The 25358-nt window shown below is 39.7% G+C and overlaps 2 protein-coding genes across 2 annotated transcripts in view; both read left to right on the top strand.

Annotated features, from left to right (window-relative positions):
- Positions 1-16189, top strand: part of COL24A1 (collagen type XXIV alpha 1 chain) — a 149560-nt gene extending 133371 nt beyond the window's left edge. The window contains exons 49-60 of the mRNA XM_063344940.1: positions 1015-1122; positions 1210-1263; positions 1559-1621; positions 2852-2905; positions 4536-4571; positions 9957-9992; positions 10092-10118; positions 11168-11233; positions 11996-12164; positions 12781-12890; positions 13984-14199; positions 15832-16189. Of these exons, the coding sequence (XP_063201010.1) occupies positions 1015-1122; positions 1210-1263; positions 1559-1621; positions 2852-2905; positions 4536-4571; positions 9957-9992; positions 10092-10118; positions 11168-11233; positions 11996-12164; positions 12781-12890; positions 13984-14199; positions 15832-15978 (1086 nt within the window). The 3' untranslated portion in view covers positions 15979-16189. The remainder of the gene's footprint in view (positions 1-1014; positions 1123-1209; positions 1264-1558; positions 1622-2851; positions 2906-4535; positions 4572-9956; positions 9993-10091; positions 10119-11167; positions 11234-11995; positions 12165-12780; positions 12891-13983; positions 14200-15831) is intronic.
- Positions 16190-18389: 2200 nt separating this feature from the next.
- ZNHIT6 (zinc finger HIT-type containing 6) overlaps positions 18390-25358 on the top strand; it is a 34805-nt gene continuing 27836 nt past the window's right edge. The window contains exons 1-5 of the mRNA XM_063344027.1: positions 18390-18694; positions 19864-19929; positions 20020-20126; positions 20214-20299; positions 21571-21674. Coding sequence (XP_063200097.1) covers positions 18390-18694; positions 19864-19929; positions 20020-20126; positions 20214-20299; positions 21571-21674 — 668 coding nt within the window. The remainder of the gene's footprint in view (positions 18695-19863; positions 19930-20019; positions 20127-20213; positions 20300-21570; positions 21675-25358) is intronic.

The following is a 25358-nucleotide window of genomic DNA, read 5'->3' as shown; positions in this document are numbered from 1 at the left end:
CTTTTTTTCTTTCAAACCTTTCTTTCTAAAATTCTGTAACTTCTAGACAGTTTGGATGATTTGAACATCCAACGGAAACATTACAGATAATTTTCTCCATTTAGAATAGGATTTTTCTTCTAAAATAATGATTTACAGTGCTCTGTGACATTTTATTGGTAAGCAGTTTTTACAGCCTTAAGTTACTTGAAAACCGGGGAAGGGAAATACTGTGTCTGTCTTTGTTATCTTACCATGAAAATGTTTTAGTATGATCTGTGTTCACTATTTGTAGTGTTTATTGTCAGTACTTCCAGTCTGTATTTTACTCCTTTGTCTAGACAATGAGCCGTAGGAGGTAGTTCCTGCTCAGAAATTATTTGCAATCTCAAAAAGATGGGGAATAGATGCTGTGAGGGAAAACTATTGCCACATAGCACAAAAGAAACTTAAGAGTGGACATGTGAGTCAGGCCAAAAGTCTGTCTTTGGTAGAGCAGAAAGGTAACACCTAGGAAAGTGCATACACACAGAGCAAGCGTGAAAGGTGTATATTCACAGCTTTAAATGCAGCTCAGTAATCCCCTGAGCTAGACATGGTTTCTATGTATTTGATAGTCCTCAAGATTTCTCTTCCATGAACTTTCTCATTGAATTGATGTAAAGTTTTAGTCTAACAGCGAGGAGTTCCACAACTATGCTATGCCTTACTCACAGAATTACTTTTTAAATTTACTTCTAACCTGCCTGTTCTGTATGTCATTTTGTGAATTTTAGTGCTTGCACTGGTAGATGCCATACTGGAAATGATCCAACATATATGGGGTTTTTATGTTTCCAAGTCAAGGAACAGTCAAGTCACATTTGCATTTTAGTGAAGTATAATTATTGAAAGCATTCCTGATGGAAATAAAATGAATGGAGTAGGTCTATTTCTTAGGGAGAACGCATATTCCACACTTCTGCTAGGAAACCAATCTTTACAGTCGTAACTGTCATAATTGTAATAAAGGACGTATTATCTTCGTATTCTCAGGGTGAGAAAGGGCTTCTGGGTCATCCAGGAAAGCGGGGGAAAAGAGGCCTTCCAGGATCACAAGGTGACCAAGGACCAGCAGGAGATGCTGGACTGAAAGGACAGACTGTACGTAATCACAGTTATTGATGCAAAGCAAATAGTCCAAGAGTTACCAACATGAAATAATAGTAAGGATGCCTGCTCCTATTACAGGGAGAAGATGGAGATCAAGGTTTAATGGGCTTTCAAGGATTCCCAGGTCCAAAAGTATGTGCTCATTCTTTTTTGTTAGATCTTAAGCCATTTACAGAGTGAGAACATTAGGAAAGCATAAAATTAATCGGCTTTAACAATAATTTGTTCAAAATCTTTCTGAACTATTGGAACATTGTAGGCAGAACTGCGTACTTCGTGTCCAAAGATGAACATTCTGGGTCAGTGTGCTTGGTATTTTCACTGTTACTGCTCTTAGAAATTATCTTATTTCCACTGTTTACAAGAGATTGAAACAAGTGGATAGGTAATGTCCATGTTTGATTAAACTGTTCCTTTGTATTTTCAGGGTCCTGCAGGGGACATGGGCTTAGTTGGAATTCTGGGCCCAAAAGGTCCAACAGGCCAAGTTGTAAGTGTTTCACTCCATGATAGAGATTGTCAGGACGGCTTGCAAGTAGCACATGTTTTTAATTAAGGGAATCGTCTTTTTTCTTATTAACAAGGCTGGAACCCTCTAACCAAACCTTTTTCTCTGAGACTATGCCTGCACTAGAAGCCTGTACTGCAACACTGCTCTGGTTGCAACATGGGTACAGATATGCAAGCAGAGCTTGGCTTTTAATCTTGAAGGAAAAAAGCAAGTTCTGCTGACAAAGCATGTCTCTCCTAGTATAATTTTATCTGCACAAGTATCCTTATCACTGTCATATTTTTCTCTATTGAGGTTGAACATTCTCTTTCTTCTTATTTGCAACAATGCTGATTGGGTAACTCTGTCCTACAATAAAAGAAAAAAACAAAAAACTTTGCCTGCCGTAAGACAGAGTGGTTCTTAGGCTTTATCGAGTAATAGGCAGTCTTTTATTGACTAATAGGTAGTCTTTTTTTAATAAATATTTCCTTTTTATCTGTAAGGTTACTAACCTGCATTAGCTCATTCTTCATGACATTCTATTTTGCTACTCACCAAAAATGTGGACGCATCTTTAGCATTTTGTAATACCGGGGAGTGCGCATCCAGCTTACAGCATCAAGTGAAAAAGAAAAAAGGGGGAAATGTTGCAGCATGGAAGGCTTTCCTACAAAATGTTCTTCTCTCACTGCTGCCATTGACATCACAGAACTGAATTAGTTCAGTTAACCAGATGCGGAGCAGCAGCTTTAGGGGCCTGTTCTAATAACTGATTTCTTTTTCTAAACATTCCTATACAAGTTAAACACTGGAAATGAGCAGTTTGCTCTAAGTGAAATGGAACAGGAAAGTAACATTTCAGGAGCACTTACTGGCAGCCTTACAAGAGTACTTGTGTGCAGTAATATAGCTCAAGATACAGTTGATTGTAGCTCAGTAAATATGTGGTCTTTGGTAATCAGAGTATTAAGTTTCCACTGTTTTTAGTGCATTAACTTTCACATAAAAAAAATGTGGGAGGGGGTTCCAAGTGTAACTATTAATAATTATTAAAATAATTACCTTGCTGATTTTGTAGCAATGTGCACTCAATATTCAGAAAGAGAGTATCACCATGCTCTTTTGGATACTTGCCAGGACTGTGTTCTGAGCAACTTTAAACCTGGACATGAGGATTTTCTTCATCTTGAATCATGGTAGACTAATAAATTCTTTGCTTGTTTGCAGGGATATATTGGCCCTGTTGGTCAAGAAGGCATAACAGGCCCAACTGGCAGGCCTGTAAGTTTCCCTTCTCTTTTGCATAATTTCGTTATTTCCCCTACCTTTATTTTTAATAATGTGTTTTGCAACTAGCAAGCTTTTCTTTTTTCTGTTTGCAAATAGCAGCTAGCAGGATCATCTTCATGTTATACCATGCTGTTAAGCCAATGTATGTGACTCCAGCATCGGTAATACAAACAAGAAGAAAATGACAAAAAACAACAACAAAAAAGTCATGGCAATGACCTCCTGTCTAAGTACAGTATACAAAGGGCATGCCTACAGGGGCAATGGGCAAGTCAAGGTATAAAACAGCACCTAGTAACTACCATCTGGAAATTTGTTCTCAGCCTTAGGTCTGATACGTGTCTAGAGGGTATCCACACTTGATTTCGATGTAGTTTATTTTTTATGTGTTGATTGGGCTGAACTGTCCAGAGTGCCCCTCTAGACATGCTGGGAGTGCTCACAAGCCCTTGTTGGGGTGTTCCAGGTGCTGGTGAGGTCCCTGTTACAAGTCAAACATCTTCTTGACCTTTCTGACAACCTTCAATGCACCCCAGGTTCCCTGCAGTGGCGGAGCTCTGCCCTCATCCCTGTTTCCATCCTTTGTCTCATTCCCTGTGCCAGAGACAGAGCAATGTTCTGCAAGGGCACCCTCTGGCTCGTGTCTTCAGACTGCCCAGCCACGTTAGGTAGTTTTAGAAGCTTTTTGTACCACCCAGCTTCCTCTGTCTGATCAACAAGACTTGGAGTGAATGAGAATGTCTAAACATTGAAATAATAATCATAAATGTAACAGGAATATACAATAAAATAACAGCAATATACAATAAACGTAATAAATACAAATATTTACAAGTGAAAAAGAAAGGAGAAGGGAAATGTTCCTTCTATAATTAGACTATTCTTTCCACCTGTTGGGAAAAAGACAGTACTTTAAGTCTTGCTGCACTCTTTTCAGGTTTACTCAGGAGGAAAACTTTATAGTTGTGTGTACTTGTCTGAAGGCTTTTCATAGACTTCATATTGAATGTAATAGTTTGCCATTACCATTAAGAAAGCATTGAAGTTGAAGATTACTTCTATGTGTTATGAAATGCTGACATCAAGATGCAAAATTCTTCCAGAGGAGAACTGTAAGATTGTTACTGTCTTCAGAAACACATTTTAAGCGCAAAACTAGCCAAAAATGCCTGAAGACAGAAAACCAGTGTCTAATCTGATTGTGAGAACTAATCAGGTAATAAAAAGAGATATGCAAACAATGGATTTCTTCAGTGATGGAAAGTACCGAGTTTTATTCTCTACTCTTAAGATGGTGAAGCACTGATGTGTTGCAGTGGATCAAACTGTAGAGAATACAGCTGATGGACAGGGAGAACACTGACAGGTAAAATTACTGAGAAAAACCATATTTACAATCCAAACAAAAGAACAGCTTTCCACCTATAGCAATTACAAGATGTTTTCAAATAAATTAGTTTTCTAATAGTACAGGAAAATTAAAGCCCCAGATTTGTAAATACTTGCCCAGATGAGACTGAACTTTTAATGTGAGCAGTATAACTCTCATGGATATTAATTTGCTTATTTCAGTCCTAGGCAGATAGAAAGCATCTGGATTAACAGCTTCTCTTTCTTACAGGGACCAAGAGGTGAAAAGGGCACAAGGGGTGAAATGGTAAGATGAAACAACCTTTCTGCTTTCATTTTTTTGGCTGTGTAAAAACTGTTGCTGTGTTACTCTGAATGTACTCTTGCATGGTCTGAATGCCAGGCAGTCGTGTTGTGCGCCTGGAGAGCGGTGGCCAAGAAAGCTGGTAGCATGAGTCAAAAGTCTGAGCTTTGCTTGTTCAAGTTGACTTATGTAGATACACCCAGTTGGTGCGTGCTGTTGGGCAGTATGGCTCCTGGTCATATAGCAGTCACATACCCCAAAGCCATCACAGTTCAGAGCTAGAGAAAAATCCTTTTTCACACATGTTGTCGATGCTCCAGTGCCTCACAGCACAGCATGCATACACATGTTTATACATCTATATGATCTTGTCTAGAGAGAGAGGGGTTCAGGAGAAGCCTAGAGCTGAGGATGGGTGTCCATGCCATGTATGCCAGCTGTAGTAGCAGCAGGCAGCACTGATAGGTTATGAAGTTGCTGTCTGGCATTTTTCAGTAGAACATTACATTAGCTTTTCTGTATTAATAAATGTTTGTCTTGATTAAAAAAAATATTATTAGAGCTAGCAAAGTCTCCAATTAATAATGGCTATGTGAAAAGTCATTAAATTATCGTATTTACAGCAAATATAAATACAGTGATACTTGATAGCTATGGCATTACTTTATATTTCAGGTTTATAATTGGTTCCTTTTCCAGTAACTGGCCAATGTGATCTTGTTCCTGTTGTACTTACCCTGCCTTTCACCCCACCTCACTTAAAATCATTGAGTTTTTCTTGTCTTACTGTAGTTTGCTTTTAGCAGCTACCTGTGTATAATTCCAACCTAAATGCTTTACAAAAGTTTTGAAAAATAAACCAGAAATAGTCAAAATTGCTTAAAGAATCAAAGCTTGGAACTAAGCTTGCTGTATGTGTCATAGGGAACTTTCCTCTGATTCTAATGCTCTTGAGGCAATTGCTGTCTCACAATAAGAGGAAATCTAGTTTCTTAATTTGTGCTGCTATTAACCATCTTAACTGTCTTTTCCTCCTGTTTGTTGATGAGAATTGCTGCATCAGCATAGAGATAAAAATGCTGACACTTAAAAAATAATAATAAAAAACATCCAAAATGGTGAACAAGAAACACCAGTTTCTGTTATTGGTGCTGATGTTTAAGAAGTTATTTCCTAAATAAGTTATTAAATTCGTCAAGATGAATTAATCTCCTAAGACTGTCTTCAGAAGAAGAATGTTTAATTTTCAATCATACACAGTGGCATTAGTTTATATAATGTAGCCAAGAAAAGGATTTTTTCCAACTATTTTCAAATACAAAGGAGAGAAAATTATTTTCATCTCACTGTGTATTCTGAGCTTGAATTTATACCTTTAAAATTAATATTGGCATTCTTCATAGAATTACAATTTTAACTTTTTTGTAGCAGCCCAAATTTTGGTTACAGTTTTTAGTCTGTCAGGAATGCAGCGTTCATTACTAGAAATAAATGTCCTTTTTTCCCCTGAAAAACATGGAATGTAAAATCGTGTCCCCTTGTTGAGGTCAGTGGTGAAGCAAAGTTCAGGTCCTGTAGGTTATTTCTGGAGAAAAAATGATAGTCAGAAACAGAGTTTGTTGAAAAATTTTAATCAAAATTATTTTTAAATTCAAACTAGTCATATCACTGTGATTGAAACATTTAGAAAAACGTTGAATACATTTTGGAATATTGTTTCAGAATTCTGATATTTCTGAATTTTCTTAATTTTTTTTTTGGCATGTCACATAATGAATTAGAATAGAGTCATAGGATAATCCAGGTTGTAAGGGATCTCAAAGCATTTCTAGACCGACCTCCTGTTTCAAAGAGTCAGCTCTGAGATGAGACCACATTGCTTAGGGCTTTGTTCAGCTGGGTCTTGAAAACTTCCAGGGGTGGAGACTGGATAATCTCTCTGGGCAATGTGTTCCAGTGTGTGACTATCCTCAAGGTGAAAAAAGATACAATATGATATGGTAAGGCATAAACTGTAATTTTCTGTTATCATCATCTATCCTAGATTTACAATCATTAATGGCAGCTATTACACTGTATTGTGTGTCAGACTATTATATTGCAGGATGTTATTAGGCTTTACCCATTATGACATATGGTGACATGATGTCAAAATGACAAAAGTGGTCAGGGAAAGCTTACTATTAATCAGTTTTGTTAAAAATACTTTCTTGGAAAACGTCAAAAGTCATGGAAAATATGGGAATCCTTGGGATTGCTCATGTTTTCGAAGTTAAGCAGATGTATCATTGCATGTAAAATCAGGGCCTTGCAGTATTAGAAAAAGATCAGGGTTTTCACCTTTGAACTTCTGTACTAGCAATCAAATTGGGTAATTAAAGAATTAAAGAACACACTAAAACTAACTGTTCTCTTCTCTGGTTTTGTTATTATGAACTGGAATTACACTTTTCTCACTTAAATTCTAATGTGATCAAAGGGTAAATTAACTAGATTTGTAAAGGTAATCCTGTACATTCCAGTAAAATATTTAGCAATTAACTTAATCCATGAAAAGTGTCATTTAACCTTAGTTTGCTCTGCAACAGAAAGAACATTTATAACATCTCTACAGGATTTTCAACACACTCTGTGCAGTTTTGTTCTATTTTAGAGGCTTTTAAAGGCAATTGATACAGCCCTCTGAAGTTTAATGCAGTTAAGAAATGTAATATCCCCAAAAGTATTTCACTATAGCTAACAAATGCATTCAATATTTACCTTTTTTTCACATGGGTTTTATTGACAAGGAGACATTGAATCAAGACAACTCACATTCCTCTTTTGCAAAATACCTTAAATTCATTGGAACAGTGCAGGTTTTGATTTTGAAAATATTCAGAAACCACTACAAATTTGAACTGTTCTTGTTCCAAGACTTTTTGTGTCTTAAAATTGTGACACATGACACATGCCAAAAACATAGAATATTTACTGAAGCATTCAGTCATCTGAAAAATCCACTGGAATGTCTAAATCTCAGCACCCAGAACAAGGACATCTATTCATCAGAGAGCAGTGGTTACTTAGGGACAAACCATTGAAGACTTTGTGCCTTGCCTTGACTTGGTATTTGCATAATCAAGTCCTGAACCAAGATAAACAAATATATCCTTACACTGTCAAGTTCATTTCTCAAGTTTGTTTTTCACACTTTATCTTTCATTTTATATGAAATATACTTCACCAAGCACTGTCAGACAGTCCAGTAATACATCCGCATGGGAGTGAAGGTATCCTGCAGCTGTAACAGCACCTGAGTAGCTGATCGGATTAATTAAACGTGGAGGTCAGGCTTCTCAACTGGCATACAACAGTGTAGCTTTGTGAAACCCACTTGATTTGCAACAGCTGAGGGAGTGCCCCAAAACAGTGCCTGTCATCTCTGCAAACTCATCTCTCATAAGTTTTGTAATAACAATAATGACTTATTCCTTGATTTCCCTTTTCTAACATTAATCATCAATGTCTTTCTAAACTATCAGTAAACATTTAACCCTTCTATAGGTGTAAGTGGATGAAACGTAAATACACAGGGTCAGGATGTATCAGTTGAAAAGCTGACAATATTTGCAGTCCCTACAGCTTATGCCATTAAGGTTGTTTTAGTTAAGTCCCAGAAGACCATCTCTCTAAACACTCAGAAATCACTTCAGTTTTGATTCTCCCCTATTCTCCAAAGATCATGTGTAGAACGTGGGTCTTGGGCTCAAAGCCATTTGCAGTCCCTCAACATAGCCTTGTTGGTATAGGTCTGGCACTAGGAATGACATGATGGCCCCCACTTTTCACACCCTTCATAATCCAGGACCTGAGCCCCCCTGGCATGGCCAGGGCAGGTGATGTACAGGCACACTTAACTTGCGCAGCTGTGGAGATCATTGTGACCCCTGACAGATGCACTTCCCAGTAGCTGCCATGTGCTCTGCCTTACAAACATGTCTAGAGATAGTAAGAAATGCAGCTGATACTCTCCTAATAACTGATAAATTTGGGGCCTCAGTGACTCCCATCTGCTTTGAGATCCTTTTTTTAAATACATATAAATCAACGTTAGATTTCTTTAACCATTTCCAGCTGCCTTTGCTGATGGCAGCTTGAAGAATAGCCCTCATTCAGCAGCCGAAGCACGACACGCAGATCTTGCTGTGAAATCTCACAGCAGGAATACTTCTTGTTACTGTATTAAGTGATTTACAACTTAATACCTCTTTGACTAGATCAGTTTCGCAATATTTGCCAGCATGACCATGACAGATATGATTATTTCTCTTTTGGCAGAGACTTAGTACTAGCATGACCATACTCGTGTAAGATGGCTTTTGCTGAAACATCTTATTGTGCTCGGAAAATTGATACAAGCAGCGCTGGCTAAAGTGTGCTTAAATTAACGCAGTTTTGTTAAAAGATTTTACTAAAACATAATGCAAGTCTGGGCTTTCCTTTTTCTCTTTTGCTGGAATTAAGGCACTGCCACCTATTCTTTTCCTTCCCTTTCTTCTTGCTATTGTTTATGTTACAGCAGCTCCTAGAGGCTTTGAGCATATAGAGATTGAAGAAGACAATCTAACAGAGACACAAGTATCACTGTATGTTAATAAATATTCATAATAATTCCATCTTAATGTGAATAGTTGCTCAAAGAAAGGATAATTCAGAGGGGTTATTGTCTTTGGGAGAGTCCACGTCTAACCCTAAGGCAAGCCTACGTGCATTGTAGGCAGTATTAGCTAGGGAAAAGCAGCTGTTCCTTCTCCTCCTCTCCTCGCCACTGCATCATCCTACACACTAAAATAATGCTACTTAAGATGAGGAAACAAGGGCATAACTTCTTGAATATGATGGAAGCCTGCAATATCACTGTTAAACAACGAACATGACATGTTCTGGCTGAAAATTGACACTGCTAATAAATGGAGCTAAGAAATGCCTAGCAGATACCTGTGGAGTAAAGCAGATCAGTCAGTTTTTCACAACTAGCCATTACATTACTTGCAATGCTTTTCTGATCGCTCATCCCTTGTAGTACTTGTATTGGCAACATGCACATAATGCTGGCACATTGTATAGCATGTTATATATTAATACTTTGTATGACTTCTAATGTTCCCTTAATATCATAATTGTATAAACAAGTAACTAGACAACACAGCGATTCTAACAGTAATATTCACACATTAACAAAGTATGATACTTTAAGAATTGTAACTAATAATCTACAGCTTTACCAAAACCGGTATTACATCTTCATTGTATGCTTTGTGCCAGTTTGTGATTTAAAAAATATATAAACATAAAAGCAGAGATGTTCATCTATAACTTGTTGCATTTTATCTCTATTTCTTCTAGGGGCCTCAGGGACCTCAGGGCCAGCCAGGGCCACCTGTAAGTGCATAAAAAAAAAATCCTGCCTGTATTTTTCCATTGTGATTGCATTATAGAACCATGTGAAGCATCTAATATCTGGTTTCTCACATTTTCCAGGGACCACCTGGACCACCAGGACCAAGAGTAAGTTCTGTAACAACCCTAACCTACAATACAGTCCTCTTTTGAAAGTGAAAATAGCAAGATCCTCTTCAAATGCATTGCTTGTTCCATCACTTGCACATGAAATGCAAATGTATTTTTCTACAACTTCCATCCCTACAGTAATACGTTTTTTGAACCTTCCATCTTACACTGTCAGTTCTGTTCAGCCGCGCTGTTGAGCCCTCAACAGGCAATGCTCGTGGATGTTGCCCATGGACATGGGTTAACTCTGTCACACTCTAAAAGGTTTTCTTCCTGTTCTGGATTTGAACATTCTGAAAGATAGCAGCAGAAAATGTTGTGCTGTTTCTGGCCCAGATGTTCTCCCGGTATTTATACACACACACACAGACTGAGTTTCTTAAGGGATTGTGCCAGTTAGGACAGACTCGATACCTGAAGTGTCCTAAAGCTGTAATGATATATGTAATCTGAGGACAAATTGCAAGAACTAGATGATTGTGTGGGTGACTTAATTCTTTAAAAATACATAAACCTGTTGTCCGGGTCTAGTATATACGTCACACAAATTGCAGAGTGAAGATATGCAAGAAAAGGGCTTCTTCCTTCAGAGGCTAGTTTGTCGGTCTTGGTATTTGTTCATGCATTATGAAGATTACTTTGATCTGTCAGCTGCTAATGGCTGATTGAGATATTCTTTGTGTGCTTCTCTGTAAAGGAATAACACCTTTTCACACTTACCTGGGTTGGTTTTCTTAAGTATATAAACGAAATGGCTGGAAGAAGTAAGTTATGACATTAGTCGGTAACAACTATTATAGTATCTTTTTTCCAGGTTCCAGGAGTGTGATCACTAAATTGGGTATGGGGGTGCTAATAAAAATCAAATATGCTTTTTCTGTATGCATGCTTACATTCTTTGGAAATGGAAGGGAGGATCCTATTTTAAAAGTAAGTGGTTACAATGAATTATTTTTTAAAATGACGAAATAATGAAGCTATCCCGCTACAGTGTTTGAAGAATATTCCTGTTCATCTTTTTATATTCTGAAATATCTTTTTTTCAGAAACAAGTGGACATCAATGCTGCTGTTCAAGCTTTGATTGAGTCAAATGCTGCACTGCAGCTGGAGGTAATATATTTCAATGTATTTACATTATCATACAGGGTATGCAATTATAATTCTATTTTTTTGAGGACAGAACAGGGCTTCTTTACAAAGGCTTAATTTAAAATTCATCATGCATAGCAAGTAATTACTGTAGAATATAATTAAAATATGCTAGGATTTATATGATACAATTGAAATGAAGTTAAGAAGAGCAGCAGCATTTATACCTTTTTGTCATGATTGGTAGTAAGGGAAATTTATTGATTATCACACATAGCAGACTGTAGCTGTTCAGCTGCAGATAATGATAGTGGCATTTAGGCCTTGATCCAAACCTTATGTGGAAGTGTGGGGTCCCACTGATTGACAGAAAATTCCTGACATGGGTGAAGTCAAATACATTTGCATATATTTTCTAGGTTAAGTCTAAGACTAGATCTCACTGTTCAAAATCTGAAACTGCTAAGTATACTTTAAAAATGCACTAATTTTTTTCTTTTTTTCTTTTTTTTTCCTGTATCCACATTTTTATGTCAACATGTCTTAATGACGTATTTGCATGATCTTAACCTGCCTGTAACTTCACTGCTTTGATAATTTTAATAAAATGTACTAATTTGTTTACTGGAATATGTTATTCTTACCCTGTTTTATATGGCTGACTGCATGCATTATAAATACTTCACTTCTGTCTGGCTGTTCAACGGCCATTTGACTTTTACTGCATATACTGTCATTGTGGTATGTCTTTGTGGTAACGCATTTGCTAACGGCCCCTGGCAGAAATACCAGAATACTGAAGTAACTTTACTAGATCACAGTACGGAGATATTCAAAACGCTGCACTACCTTAGCAATTTACTGCACAGCATCAAGAACCCCCTTGGCACACGGGATAACCCAGCACGCATCTGCAGGGATTTGCTTAACTGTGAACGTAAAGTGGCAGACGGTAAGTGCCCACTTTCATTGAAGCTTGAACACAACTAGGCTTTGAAATGTGTTGCTTCCAAATGTAACTTTCTACATCAAAATTCTAATGAGTAGATCTTTTTATTATATTCTGTTGCAGGGTGCCTGACATAGCTATCTTAGTCTTTATTTAAGATAAAATTTCTGAATTTTAAAGATGGAAGTATGTAGCTATCTAATATTATATAGAGACAGATTATATATATAATTAAAGTGTCCAGAAAATCTGAAACTGAATCCAATTTTGTGATTAAAAAAGTTAAGTTTTAATATGGAAAAAGCAGACTGGATATACCATTTGTTCTCCCTATTTAGCTGTAGAAAGAGAAAACATTTTTGAAACTATGACAGTATTCAAATATGTGTAGTTACGTATATGTAATCAGAATTGAATGGTTTTGATAATTTAGCTCAGTATCTGTTATTAGTAGAATTAAAATAGTGAAAAGACTTTCATGTTCCTTTTCTTTCATTTCCTAGTGAAGCTATGGTGATAATATATCTAATACTTGCCCAAAAGTATGCCTATTTTAGCAAATTGTTTAGTAACAATTATATTTTGGTTTTATTTTCCATCTGGAATTATATACTAATAGGAAAATACTGGATTGACCCGAATATTGGATGTCCTTCTGATGCTATAGAAGTTTTCTGCAACTTCACTGCAGGTGGTCAGACCTGTTTAAGTCCACTATCCGTGACAAAGGTATGCGTTGCTGCCAGAAAGACACTATTTGTGCTGGAACTCTGAACAAATTAATGCTTATTTACTTAACTCATAAAAAGATGTTAGATTTCAGAGGGTGTTTTTTAATGTGCATCTTTGTGGAACATTTTATAAATACTGTTACAGAAGTTACAGATTTTCTGAAGACAATATATGTTGGTGTAACTCTCACTTTGTTCATTTACTCACCTTCCATGCTGGTAGAATTATTTTTGCTTTATACTTTTCTATATAAAGCATAAAAATAAGCCTGAAATGCTTCTATGCTACATTAGTAACTCATCACTCAGGGCAGCTAAGCATGGAGATGCTGAGGTTATTGCAATGGGAAGGAAGAAAATTATGACTACTTTTCAACACTTAGCTACTTTTAAATGCCATTAGGCAGAGACTGCTTTCCTTTGTGTCATTGGTCTCTGCCCCTCTTTACATGTAGTCTTTAAACCCTTGGGAATAGAAATTTTGTATTGGTGGAGTTTTGCACATGCACTGTAGTCATTAAGAGCCTCAGAAATACTATAAAGTTCCCATATTCATTCCGACATTTGAAAGATCCTTGAATATGATCTAGCTTTGGAGAAATTCTTGTTGAGTAATGAATAACTATATTTTCTGTCTAAAATCAAAGTATGCTTATGAATTTTTGGTGGGATGTAGGTATTGCCAGAAGCTGTGGTCTAAGAAGACTAAATAGTAGAATGTGTCTGCAGTTACACCATTACTGCTGATAATATCTTTGAATCACGAAATAATTTCTTTCAGTTTCCTTATTTTAAAAGTGTTTTCTGCCCAGCTGTGTTTCAACAAGGTTGTAAGCATTAGCAAATGTTTATATTTAAGCTTTGAAAATGTCCTGTGAAAGCTTCTGTTTATAGTAATCAGTATAATAGAACCTAACAGCTCTCCTGAAAAATACAAATCGTGCTCTTTGGCATTGATCCCAATGTATAAACATGTATACATGCTCCCATGCCTGAACACCACATGTGTATGTGCATGTCACTTTGCGTTGCTGTGGTCATCCAGCATAGTCCAGCTGTAACCCTAACGATGCATTTCTCTTGGAACTTAGCTGGAGTTCGGCGTTGGAAAAGTGCAGATGAACTTCCTTCATTTGTTGAGCTCAGAAGCAACTCATAGCATCACAGTTCATTGTCTGAACACACCAATGTGGAGATTAAATAAAGCAGATGGCCAGAAAACATCTGTTAGCTTCAAAGGATGGAATGGTCAAATATTTAAAGCAAATACGTTACTTGAACCGAAGGTGCTTATGGATGAATGCATGGTAAATACTTTTTAGCACTAGCATTATTATTAGACATTATTAACTTTCTGCAAATAACAATCATTGAGATTCACATCCCTTAAAGATTACTTCTTACGTTGTTCTGCATATGTCTTTATATGTCAACCTTTTGATATTGAATTCAACATCTACCCAAACGTAAAAGCAATTGCAGTAATAGAGGATATCTATACTTGCTGTTTGCATTGAGTGTCATGTATTTCAAGACTCTACGAAGACGCTGGAGAGAGATCAGAACAGAAATAAGGAGGTTCTTGAGGAAACTTCAGGAATGGTTAGTCTCAAAATGAAAATTCAGGCTTCTGTAAGAGTTCTGTTGAGGTTACCTAACACCAGATCTCAGGTTCAAACAGGCTGGAAATTATTTTTTTGGACTACTAAATATCTTTAAATTTATTGACTATGAGTCAGTCATTTGGATACTTAATAAAATAATGATGATTGGAAATGGACTCCATTGATAACTAAAATATTAAATTGTATGTAGGAAAAATTGGAAGAGCTTATTAATTTTCTAATGCCTATTAGATTGCTCCACTTACCAAGATGTGGGCCATTTGGTGAATGTCTTGGTAGAACACTATGACATTTAGGAGACAGGCACTTTACACTTCCAGTGTTTTATACCTCTGCTTTCACTTACAATAATGAAAGACGTGAGACAGGTTCCATATCAATACAGGGGTGTCAAGTGAGATTTTTAATCTCAAGATAGGAAGTGGTTTTACTGAGGCACTTCAAAGCAGTTATGCTTCCAACCTTTATTGGCACATGCTAATAAGATGCTCCAGCCTGTGCCGTGCAGCTAAGGTATGGCCTTGGAAGCCCCTTCTCCCCACCTCCCAATCTGTTTGGGACTGGTTTAATCCCTGAAAAAAAACATAAGGCATACAGTAGTAGCTATTGAGAAGTGCCATTTTTCTGTGAGATCTGTGAGATCTGTCGCTCTTTCTGTGGGAAACTATGTATTGTACAGATCTGCTGCAGAATCTCACACATTTCCCTCTCTGCAGGGATTTCACTTTTCAGTGGTGCCTGCTGTACTCCGTGGGTTTCAAGAACGGAGTGATTGCAACCATTGAGGCACTCCCAGCCTCAGACAATGTTACAATGTTATTTTATAATTTTTATGAGGTGTCAATTTTTTTACTGAGATTTTTAAAGGATTAGAATATTCAATACAAAGTTCATGGCAAAAATGCAGCTCTCGTTTGCCAAGATTCTTCTTCAAGGGCCTACAAAGTCATTCAAGTGCCTGTAGAGTTCATAACCTGAGACCTACCGTTCAGATTGAGAGGTGAATTTAGCAAGAGCTCTGCGAGTCTGTATGAGCCCAGGCCTGCTTGCAGAGTGACAGGCGAAGTGACGTGTTGCACTGTGTCTGCATCTGCTCCAGCGGGATTCCAGACTGGGCTTTTTTACAGTTAGTTTTGCCAGGAGTGCCCTTGAAATGCCATTTATTCAGTTACACAGTTTCTTTAGGAACTGCTGTGAGAAGAAATGTTTCTGTGTGCTTGTCCTCCTCCTCTCATTCTTCAGGCACAATTTCCATTTGTGTTTTGAGGCTCATCGTTGATGTGAATCTTAGTATTCTGCTTCTGTGTGTTGCAGGTTGAAGACGGCAGCTGGCACAAGACACAGTTCTTTTTTCACACTCAGGACACTAATCAGCTTCCAGTTGTTCAAGTTAACGCACTTCCTCATCTCAAACCAGGACAGCAGCACTTCATAGAAAGTGGTTCGGTGTGCTTCCTTTAAGGTTTCTGTCCTGGGGTTTTTTGCATCAACACAGATGCATAGATTGCTGCATAGATTGAATGCAAAAGGAATGATCCATTACAGGCAAAATTACTAGGAAACTGACGAATCGTTTTGAACAGTGTTGGTTAAAGAACCTCAGGAAGAAAAAGACTTCCTCCTAAGGAGAAATGGCATTGAAAAAGAAAAGAAAGAAAGAAAGAAAGAGAGAGAGAGAAAGAAAGAAAGGAAGAAAGGAAGAAAGAACTACAACGATTTTCATAAAGTATTTAAAAAATTGGTTGGTGCTTTCTTGCATAATTTCCTGGAACTGAGTATCTGAACACGGAATTTTTCAGGACCTCTAGTGTTCTTAGTGATCTCTTTAACAGCACTGCAAAAAAACCATCCCGAAGAAAGCTAGAGACATACAATACTAAGGAGCAATACTGGCTAATGCTCCTAAATGTGCAATAGCTTATATATGAAAAGTGAATTATGCCACAGTACAATATGTCTTCTTTTCTTAAGCATTGTTTTATTCTAGTCCATTGTGGACACATACATCTTAACAGATGGCACACTACCTCTTTTGTGTTTCCTGTCCATGTTGCCTTGGTGCTCTTCATAACACAAGGTGCTTGTGGCCTTATCAGAGATTATTTGAGTCCCTTTTTATCTTTCAGACTGTATGTGCTGGTTACATCAGGATATGTTTCTGTTGTAAAGGTACTTATTTTAAATCATTGGTCATATACTTCACTACAATTAAAACATTATTTATGTGGATTTCTTGTTTAAAATATTTTTGTGTACTGTTGGAAATGGTATATGAGACATCACATTGTATATGATGCATATAGTCAGAACAGTTAGCTTTACAGCCATTGTAAAAACTGTTGTAGAAGAGCTACCTACAGTAGTTTTGAGTTTTAGATCCTGTATTTCAGTTAACATTTCTAATGCCAAAGGCATCTTGAGATGATATATTGTGTATATATATATTTTTAATTTGTGAAAAAAATCTACTACAGCATGTCTTCTGAATGGCTGCTGTTAAATTATAATCAGCATTTCATCAACCTTAGAAATTCCATTTTTTGCAATGTTATTAGATCATTTTGGGTTTTTCAAATTAAGCCTAAAATGTTCAACCATCTTTATTAAAAAAGGAACAATTTTATCATTAGGAAAAGCACTCTTTATAATGATATGCCTCTATCTATTATGAATCCAAAGGGTGCTCAGTAGTACATGGCAAGGTGATACCAGGCTTTACTGGGGACCAGGGGAGTGTTCAAACAACTTGTTTAACTGTCTTGATCCACAGGAAACCGTACTTACCAAAGTATAATAAAATAAGCTTACAAGCTATCTGTTTGTCTTTTACTATTCTGTTTTGTATTGTATAGTTTATTCTTAGTAACGATGCAAATCCTCTAGAAGGGTACTTGTTAGGTTAGGCTTCCTTTACCGAGGGGAAAAGCACACGCCTCCTGCCATGGAATACTGCGAGAGTGACGGTATTTACTTTTACGAGGTAACGTATGCATACGTCCCATTTTACATTTCATAGAGAAGCATCAGGTTTGTTCCCTTGGAGAAAATCTGATAAAATTAAAACCAAAGCAAGATTACAGAGTGGTGATAAAGGTTAGAGAAAATGTCTCACTTTTTGCATTTACACCCTGACAGCAGCATCACTTGACATTTGCTCTTAGTTTGGCTGTGGAGCTGATGTTGTGACAAATGGATTATTTTTTGTAAGAATGTCATCTTTTAGAAAATGTTCTGCTTCATTTATATTTTTATTAGTCTCATTGCCCTATTTTTGGAAATTCTTTATAGCCTATATTTATGCTTTATATTAGCATGTCTCAGAAATTACCTATTTAAAAATCAAATCGCTTAAAGTGTTATAAGGCTGCTGAGATGTACATGTGTGTGTTTCTGTAGTTGAGGCAGAAATGCCCATCCTGTGGAGGCAGCACACTGAACGGGTGCTGCGGGACGCTGAGAGGTGACAACGCGCCGTGTGGCCTCAGCTGCAGGTTGCCAGAAACGCTTGGCTGAAAGCCTCCCGTTTGACAGCACAAAGGTTTGCAGTGCCGTGTGTGTTTTGGAAAGCCTCTTGCGTTCAGACATCTCTGCTAGAGCTCACGAAGTCGTTCACAGGAGATCTTGTACCATTTTGTCCCGCAATGTTAACAAGTATCTGTACGCTGCAATTGATTTTGTATGGTTTGTGAGGTGGTTGCCTACTTTGTTACCCTGACTTTTAGAGCCGTCCATGATCTATATTACGAGTCTTTGTAACAATCCTTTTATCCCTCTTCCTTCTTTTTCATTGTTAAAAACCCATTAAAAAGCACCTGGGAAGAGGGGCTTTGAAACAGCCTAAGGCAGGAGGGATAAAGCCTAGAGGCGACAGGATGCTCTCAGCGCCGCGGGGAGAGCGCGATCGCATCTTGGCTCCATCCTCAGGCGGGTGGGACTGGGGTCTTTCTCCCCTGCCCCGGGGCAAGGCCCGGCCCGCGGTGCGGCCGACTGAAACCACCGCCACCGCCCGAGGGCCGCCAGGCGGCGCCGCCGCTCAGGAAAGGCCGCTGCCGGGCCCGCCCCGGCCAGGCCCCGTCGGGCACCGCGTGGGGAGGCGGCGCCGCGCAGCCATGGCGGAGCTGGAAGGCCCCGAGAGCCATCGGCGGTCGGCGGGCGGGCGGAAGATGTCCCTGCAGAGGTAGGGGCGACGGCAGGGGACGGGAGCGCCCTCAGGTGTCCTGCGGCGGGCCCCTGGCCTGCGGCGTCTGCGGCCGCCGAGCCTCCCGGCCGGCCGGGCCCCGGGAGCGCCTCCCTCGGGCTCCGCGAAAACTCGGGGCCGCCCAAGGGAAAAGCTGCGCCGGCCTTTCCTCACGCAGCGCCGCCGCGGGCCTGCCCTCGGCGGCTCCGCGGGGCCTGCTGCGGGCTAGGCTGGGCCGGGCCGGGCCGGGCCTGCCCCGGCGGCTCCGTGGGGCCTGCTGCGGGCCGGGTCGGACCGGGCCTGCCCCGCCCCGGGGAACGCAGGTGGCCGAGGAGCGCGGCGTGGCCGCCTGCTGCCCTGCAGCCCCCGCGCCTTCTCGTTTGCCCTCTGTACGTGGGGAGAGGAGCAGCCCTCCGTGCGGTGGGCGTTAGCGCTCGGGTAGGGGCCGTTCCGTGGTGACATGAGGGAGGGAACTGTTCTGGCCGCGTGGTGAGTTTTGTCCTCGGTAGCAGCGTCAGCTTCTGCCTGTTCATTGGGGTCTGCGGGCAGGTGATGTGCGGCAAAACAGTCGTGAAGGTTACACGTTGTGCCTGAGAGGTTCCCTGACGTTGGGATTGGCACTGCTAACAGCCGGAAGAAGTTTTGCTGACGATATTGTCATGTCTTTTTCTGTGTTATTGAAAAAATGAGATGCAGTGTTCAGGTTGCGTGTGTTCAGGTGCGAATCCTCGACGTTTGTTTTCTATCTGCCTAAAACTGGGAGCATTATAAGCCAGCATGGTACAATGCACATTACAGGTGACGTAAATGGAGAAAAGCACTGGTACAACCAGGCTATGAAGCATAAACTGGTGCAGCTTTGCTGTGCTTGCAACTCTGCAGTTAGCATAGGGATTTTCTCTTTTTTTTTCAGGCATCTGCACTGTGTTTTAATATAGGTAAGACCCTTGTATGTGTTTGGAGATATTTCCTGTAGCTTGCATTATTTTATCTGCTACCTTATCTAATCCAGGGTACTTGTATTTTATTTTTCTAATTTCAAAGTTCAGATAACATTTCCTGAAAATGCCAATTGATGGCACGGTGCCTGGTTGTTAAGCAGGCACCTGCCCAGGCCAGTCATGCACAAAGATGCTGCTTTATTAAGAGGTACTTTTTACTTCTTTCAGGTGTGAAACTTGTAGTAAAGAGGAAGCTAAGTACAGATGTCCACGATGCCTGAAATATTCGTGCAGGTACTTATTATCTGAATTAAACTGTTGTGATTTTTTTCTCACACTTAGGCTGAACGTGGCATGTTAATGTTTTTCTTTTTGTCATTTCAGTCTATTGTGTGTAAAGAAGCATAAGCTTGCGCTGAGCTGTAATGGAGTCAGGGATAAAACAGCGTTTGTCTCTGTAAATGAATTTACTGATTTGAACCTTTTGAGTGGTAAGAATATTTCTTGTGCTTTTTAAAGTTAATTGTTTTTACTAAGTTAGCACTACAGTTTTTCCTGGTTCTTTTTTTTACCTTCAGATTATCGTTTCCTGGAAGATGTAGGAAGGACGGCTGATGCTGCTGCTCGACATCTTGCTATGCATAGTTCAACAACAAAAAGACACGTAAGTTTTAAATTAGTAGCTTGGTCTGTTGGAGATAGGGTTGACTACCTTTGAACTCTCACTGAGGCAGTCCCAGCCCAAATTTCAGAGCTGATATCTCTCTAGAAAGTATGAATGACCCTGAATTTTAGAGCCAGAAATCAAAAGTCTCTAGATTTATGTAATAGTAGTATTGACAGCTACATCCAATTGCTTAGACGAATAGATTGCTAACAGTGTACATTGTTAAAATTAAGGCATGATCGCTTTTGCTGTTTGATGATGGATGTGTGTTAAGAAAGCCTGAATGTTTTCCTTCCACCTCCACAACTTTTTTGAGTTTTTTAAGCACAATATTCGTAGGTAAGCAATGAATTTATTAATTTCCTAAAAATTATTGCGTGCTTCCCCATGTACCAAATGAAGGCAACTAGAGGTCCGCAAAGAATAAATTTATGCAACAATGAAGTAAAAGCCAGCCTTCCAAGGGTGAGAGGGATTTTATATTGAAACTCTTCCATTCCCTGTATTGCGTTTCCTGAAAGTGCTATGATGATAAACTGCGAAGACCAAGATCAAGAAGGAAAAACCAAAATCCGTTCTGAAATACTTGACTCATTGATACATTGCAGAAGGGCATCAGGGCCGTGTTGTTTCACAGTCTTGTGAAGATATCTTTAAGTGTAGCTCTAAACTCACTTGGAGAGGACTCATGTTGATGTCAAAGTAAATTCAGAAGACTCCAGCTTTCTCTCAGGGTGAAGTCATGCTCTGTGCATGTGCTTACCACCATGATGTCTCAAAAACATGCGCTGAAGATGGTGAGATGCTACATAGGTGGCCATTTTTAGGGGGTGGTACTAGACATGTTTATGGGATGATATCCTTAGTGCTACCTTCCAATTGGAATTTGTCAGAGTGGCTGAGATGGTGCTTGTCCATCCCTTCTGCTAGTGGGATTGTAGCCCAAAAAACAGTTTTGTGGGTGGTACTACACCCACAATGGTTGTCTGTGGCTTTCATGGTATGTTAGAGAACTTTTACTATAAAGAGGTCATTGGCATGTTGTTTTCTAACTTCACCTGAAAATGTTTTAGATAGTTTCTGGGCTTACTTTATTAACTTTTTCATTCTTTTTTTTTTTTAAAAGTCAAAGAAAGCGCTTCATTAAATGTGGCCTTTTCTGTGATTTTCCCGTGATTCCTGTCAGCATGACTCTTATTGTTTAACTTTCAGGTTTTGAATATATTACTCGGATTTTTGAAAAAAAAATTGTTTTTATTTTTTGCTAGTTGTTTTCCTTGAGAAACAAAGCTCAAAAGTGTAATATTGACCTGAGAACACTGCCCGTTGGATTTACAAAAAGAAGGGAAAATTCAACCACCTTCAATTCCACGTGAGTCTTCAGTTGGTTACCATCAGCAATATCTTGTTTTCACTGTACATACAATGTTGAGAATCAGAATTCATACTGATATGCTTGCTTTTAAAATCTGTTAGTTGCATGATTTTTTTTACAAAAAGCTATCTAGATTTAATATTTTGTGCTGCAGGTTTTCAATTTTTAGGCTTTTTGACCTCAGTTTAACAGCTTATGCAATTTATGCTGTATTTTGAAAAATCCCAGCATTGAGTAACAGGAGAAAGAATCAGTGTTGTTGTGTTTTTCTGTCTTTTAATTAACATTCAGTTTTGTTGCTGGAAAAAGAAAAAACTTCTTTAAAGGTTTATGATAGAGTATTGATATAGAATGATTGCAAAAAATCCCTCTCTCTGAAAAGTCTGAAGAGATACTTCCAATACAGTTACGTCTGTTGGATGCTGCGTTAGGAGTTGCTGTGCTGGATGATGTGGATGCTTGATACAGCACAGCTTAGGGAGACAAATGCAGACAGGCACATGTTAATTCAGGAAAAAGACTAAGAAGACTTTATCCACTCTGTGGTTTTTCTCTGATATCCAGAGTTTGTATTTTAAAGTATTGTCACAGTAAAAATAAAACAAAAATTACAAAGTACTTTGTTACATCAGGAAACAGGTCTAGAGTTCAGTGCAATGATTTACTGGGAGCCTTCTGAGCTGCTCACAGTAATCAGCTGTGCCAGCTACCCTGATGGCTCCTCTGCTTGTTGTCTTCATGGTCTCAGTTTTGGTGGCAAGTTCTGTTTTCAAGATGCATTTTTCCCTCTCTTCTCTGAGATGTACAAGCCATGCTGTCAAGCACAGTGTCTGGCAGGGCGAGGTGGCAGTGGCTGGGCGCTGAGTAGCCACCAGGTGTCCCTCTCTGACAAAGCAGAAACCAGCCTGAAAAACGGCTCAACGGACTTGCCTGTGTAATTTCTTCTGTTCTGTGGCAAAAGCATGTTTTTTTGGTGTTGCAGATGTCTTAATTTTTAGCAGAACATAAGGCGTAAAATAAATGTAGAAGTGTAACCTTTTAAAGTTACATATTTTTATAGTTCTGCTAGAGAAAACCCAAGGTGGATCAAAGGAAAGAAAGGAAATCTGGGCCATTTTCTCCTCCCTCTACCCCAAATTTATACATCGCTGGGGCTCTCTCAGAGAAGAGACCAGGGGATAGCCCCAAACCTTGCAGGTGTTAGTCATGTGAGCAGAGGCTCTGCCTCTGCACTGACTTCCTCTTCCTGGGCCACATACTCTGCCTTTTACAGATACCCTGTGCTAGTCTCATGCTGTAGAAGTATCTAAGGCTTAGAGCTGAGTTTAACTTACCTGGGAAATTTCCTTGGTGTTATGGATAAAACAACTTAAACATCCTTAGGAGTACATGGTAAGGGAGTAGTCTGAAAGAGCCAGAGCAAGTGCAGAAAGCCTGGGGATGGTGGGATCGGCAGCTACAAGGATAGAACAACAGAAAAGGCAGAGATATAGGGAGGTTCAACACTGCTGGGAGGATCCTGGACGTGGTACAATGCTGTGCTGACAGAAATTTGCCTTCATGTAACATGCTTTTAAGTTCTTTTTCTCTAGAAAGCCTTTTTGGATACATGCTGAAGTGTATAGAATCATAGGATAGTGTGGGTTGAAAGGGACCTTTAAAGGTCATCTAGTGCAACCCCACAGCAATGAGCAGGGACGTCTTCAACTAGACCAGGTTGCTCAGAGCCCTCAGAGTCCAGCCTGACCTTGAACACTTCCAACGATGGGGCATCAACAACTTCTCTGGGCAACCTGTGTTCCAGTGTCTCACCTCCCACGTCATAAAAAATTTGTTCCTTATATCTAGTCTAAATCTACCCTATTTTAGTTTAAAAGCATTACCCCTTGTCCTGTTGCAACAGGCCCTACTAAATATTTTGTCCCCCTCTTTCTTATAAGCCCCCTATAAGTATTGAAATACTGCAGTAAGGTCTCCCGGGAGCGAGCTTTTCTCCAGGCTGAATAACCCCCAACTCTCTCAGCCTGTCCTCATAGGAGGGGTGCTCCAGCCCTCTGATCATTTTTGTGGCCCTTCTCTGGACCCACTCCAACAGGTCCATGTCTTTCCTGTGCTGAGGGCTCCAGAGCTGTACACAGTACTCCAAGTGGGGTGTCACGTCCCTCCACCTGTTGGCCATGCTGCTTTTGATGCAGGATGTGGTTGGCTTCCTGGCTGCAAGCACACATTGCTGGCTCAGGTCCTGCTTTTAATCCACCAATATGCCCAAATCCTTGGCAGGGCTGCTCTCAATCCCTTCATCCCCCAGCCTCTGTTGATACCAGGGGTTGTCCCGACCCAGATGCAGGACCTTGCACTTGGCCTTGTTGAATCTCATGAGGTTCACATGGGCCCACTTCTCGAGCTTGTCCAGGGCCTGCTGGATGGCATCCCTCAGGCATGTCAACCTCACCACTCAGCTTGGTGTCATCTGCAAACTTGCTGAGGGTGCACCTGATGCCACTGTCTGTGCCATTGATGAACATATTGAACAGTACTGGTCCCAATACAGACTCCTGAGGGACACCACTTGTCACCACTCACCATCTGGACATTGAGCCATTGCCCACTACTCTCTGGATGCGACCATCCAGCCATTTTCTCATCTGAAGTGTAACTTGTGTTGGGAACAAAATAGGTTTGAGCAGATCACGCTTTCATACATGTCATGTGCATTAAGTTGTTTAACAGAAGCAGATTTAAAAACTAAGAGGATGGGGCAAGGAAGGTGGCTTACTGGCAAACAGGCATGGAAGTATGATTCTATGATTCTATGATTCTATTTCCCAGGCTGTCTGGGAGAATGCCTTACTGGTTTTTGTCAATCATAAAGCCCTGGGGTATTTTTGCTGTTGTTTTGGAATGCTAGCCTTTCTGGGACTTTCACATCCCATCAGAAAGATCGTGATAACGTTCTCTTTTCTTAAGAGGGTAGAAAGTAATTGTCTATTTCCTGTAAATGCTGTCCAAGGGTATGGAATACGCTCAGACAGTGCTACACAAAGGACATTCCCTCTCTTTTGCTGCTGCTGTTATTCATGCAGCAATGGGCTGTTTGAATTCAGTGATAAAGACTAAAAACTAACCTTTGGTTTTGGTTGGGGTTTTTTGGGTTTTAATTGGCATGTTTTGCTTACTCTCCTTACATGGGTTCCTGAGGAATCAAACCTCAGCTTTGATTGAACCAGTGAGTTTCAGCCATATAACACCTGTCTCGTGTGACTTCATGACACCCCATACGTTTTGTTTGATGTTACATTCAAATGAGGTAAAGCTCTACAAATAGAGCTTAACACCTGACAGCAGTCACGGTCTGGTGGGTCTACTCTTCTGTAGATCTGAACCCCTTCTCCTGCTGTTCGTCAGTCGAGATTTGTAGAGGGGTTGCTCCGGAGGGTGGAGGTTAGAAGCTGCTCCACATATGTGTGTGGAAAGCTGAGAACAATCTTCTCTGATGTCCTCTTTATGCTCTCGATGTGAGCCAGGCTGTTAGGCTGTACAAAGCAGGAATGAGAGCAATCCAAAATTAGGAAGTACAAGATGTATTCTTGTGTCATCCCCTGCCCCTGCCAGCTCTGGAGGAAAAATCAGTGATTGTTTGGATGTGTTAACCAGACTCTTTAATTTCCTGGTTTCTATTAG

This window comes from Chroicocephalus ridibundus, chromosome 8, assembly GCF_963924245.1.
Source record: "Chroicocephalus ridibundus chromosome 8, bChrRid1.1, whole genome shotgun sequence".
NCBI classification, from domain to species: domain Eukaryota; kingdom Metazoa; phylum Chordata; class Aves; order Charadriiformes; family Laridae; genus Chroicocephalus; species Chroicocephalus ridibundus.
The sequence above is the reverse complement of the archived record's forward strand: the minus strand, read 5'-3'. Positions and strand labels throughout refer to the sequence as shown.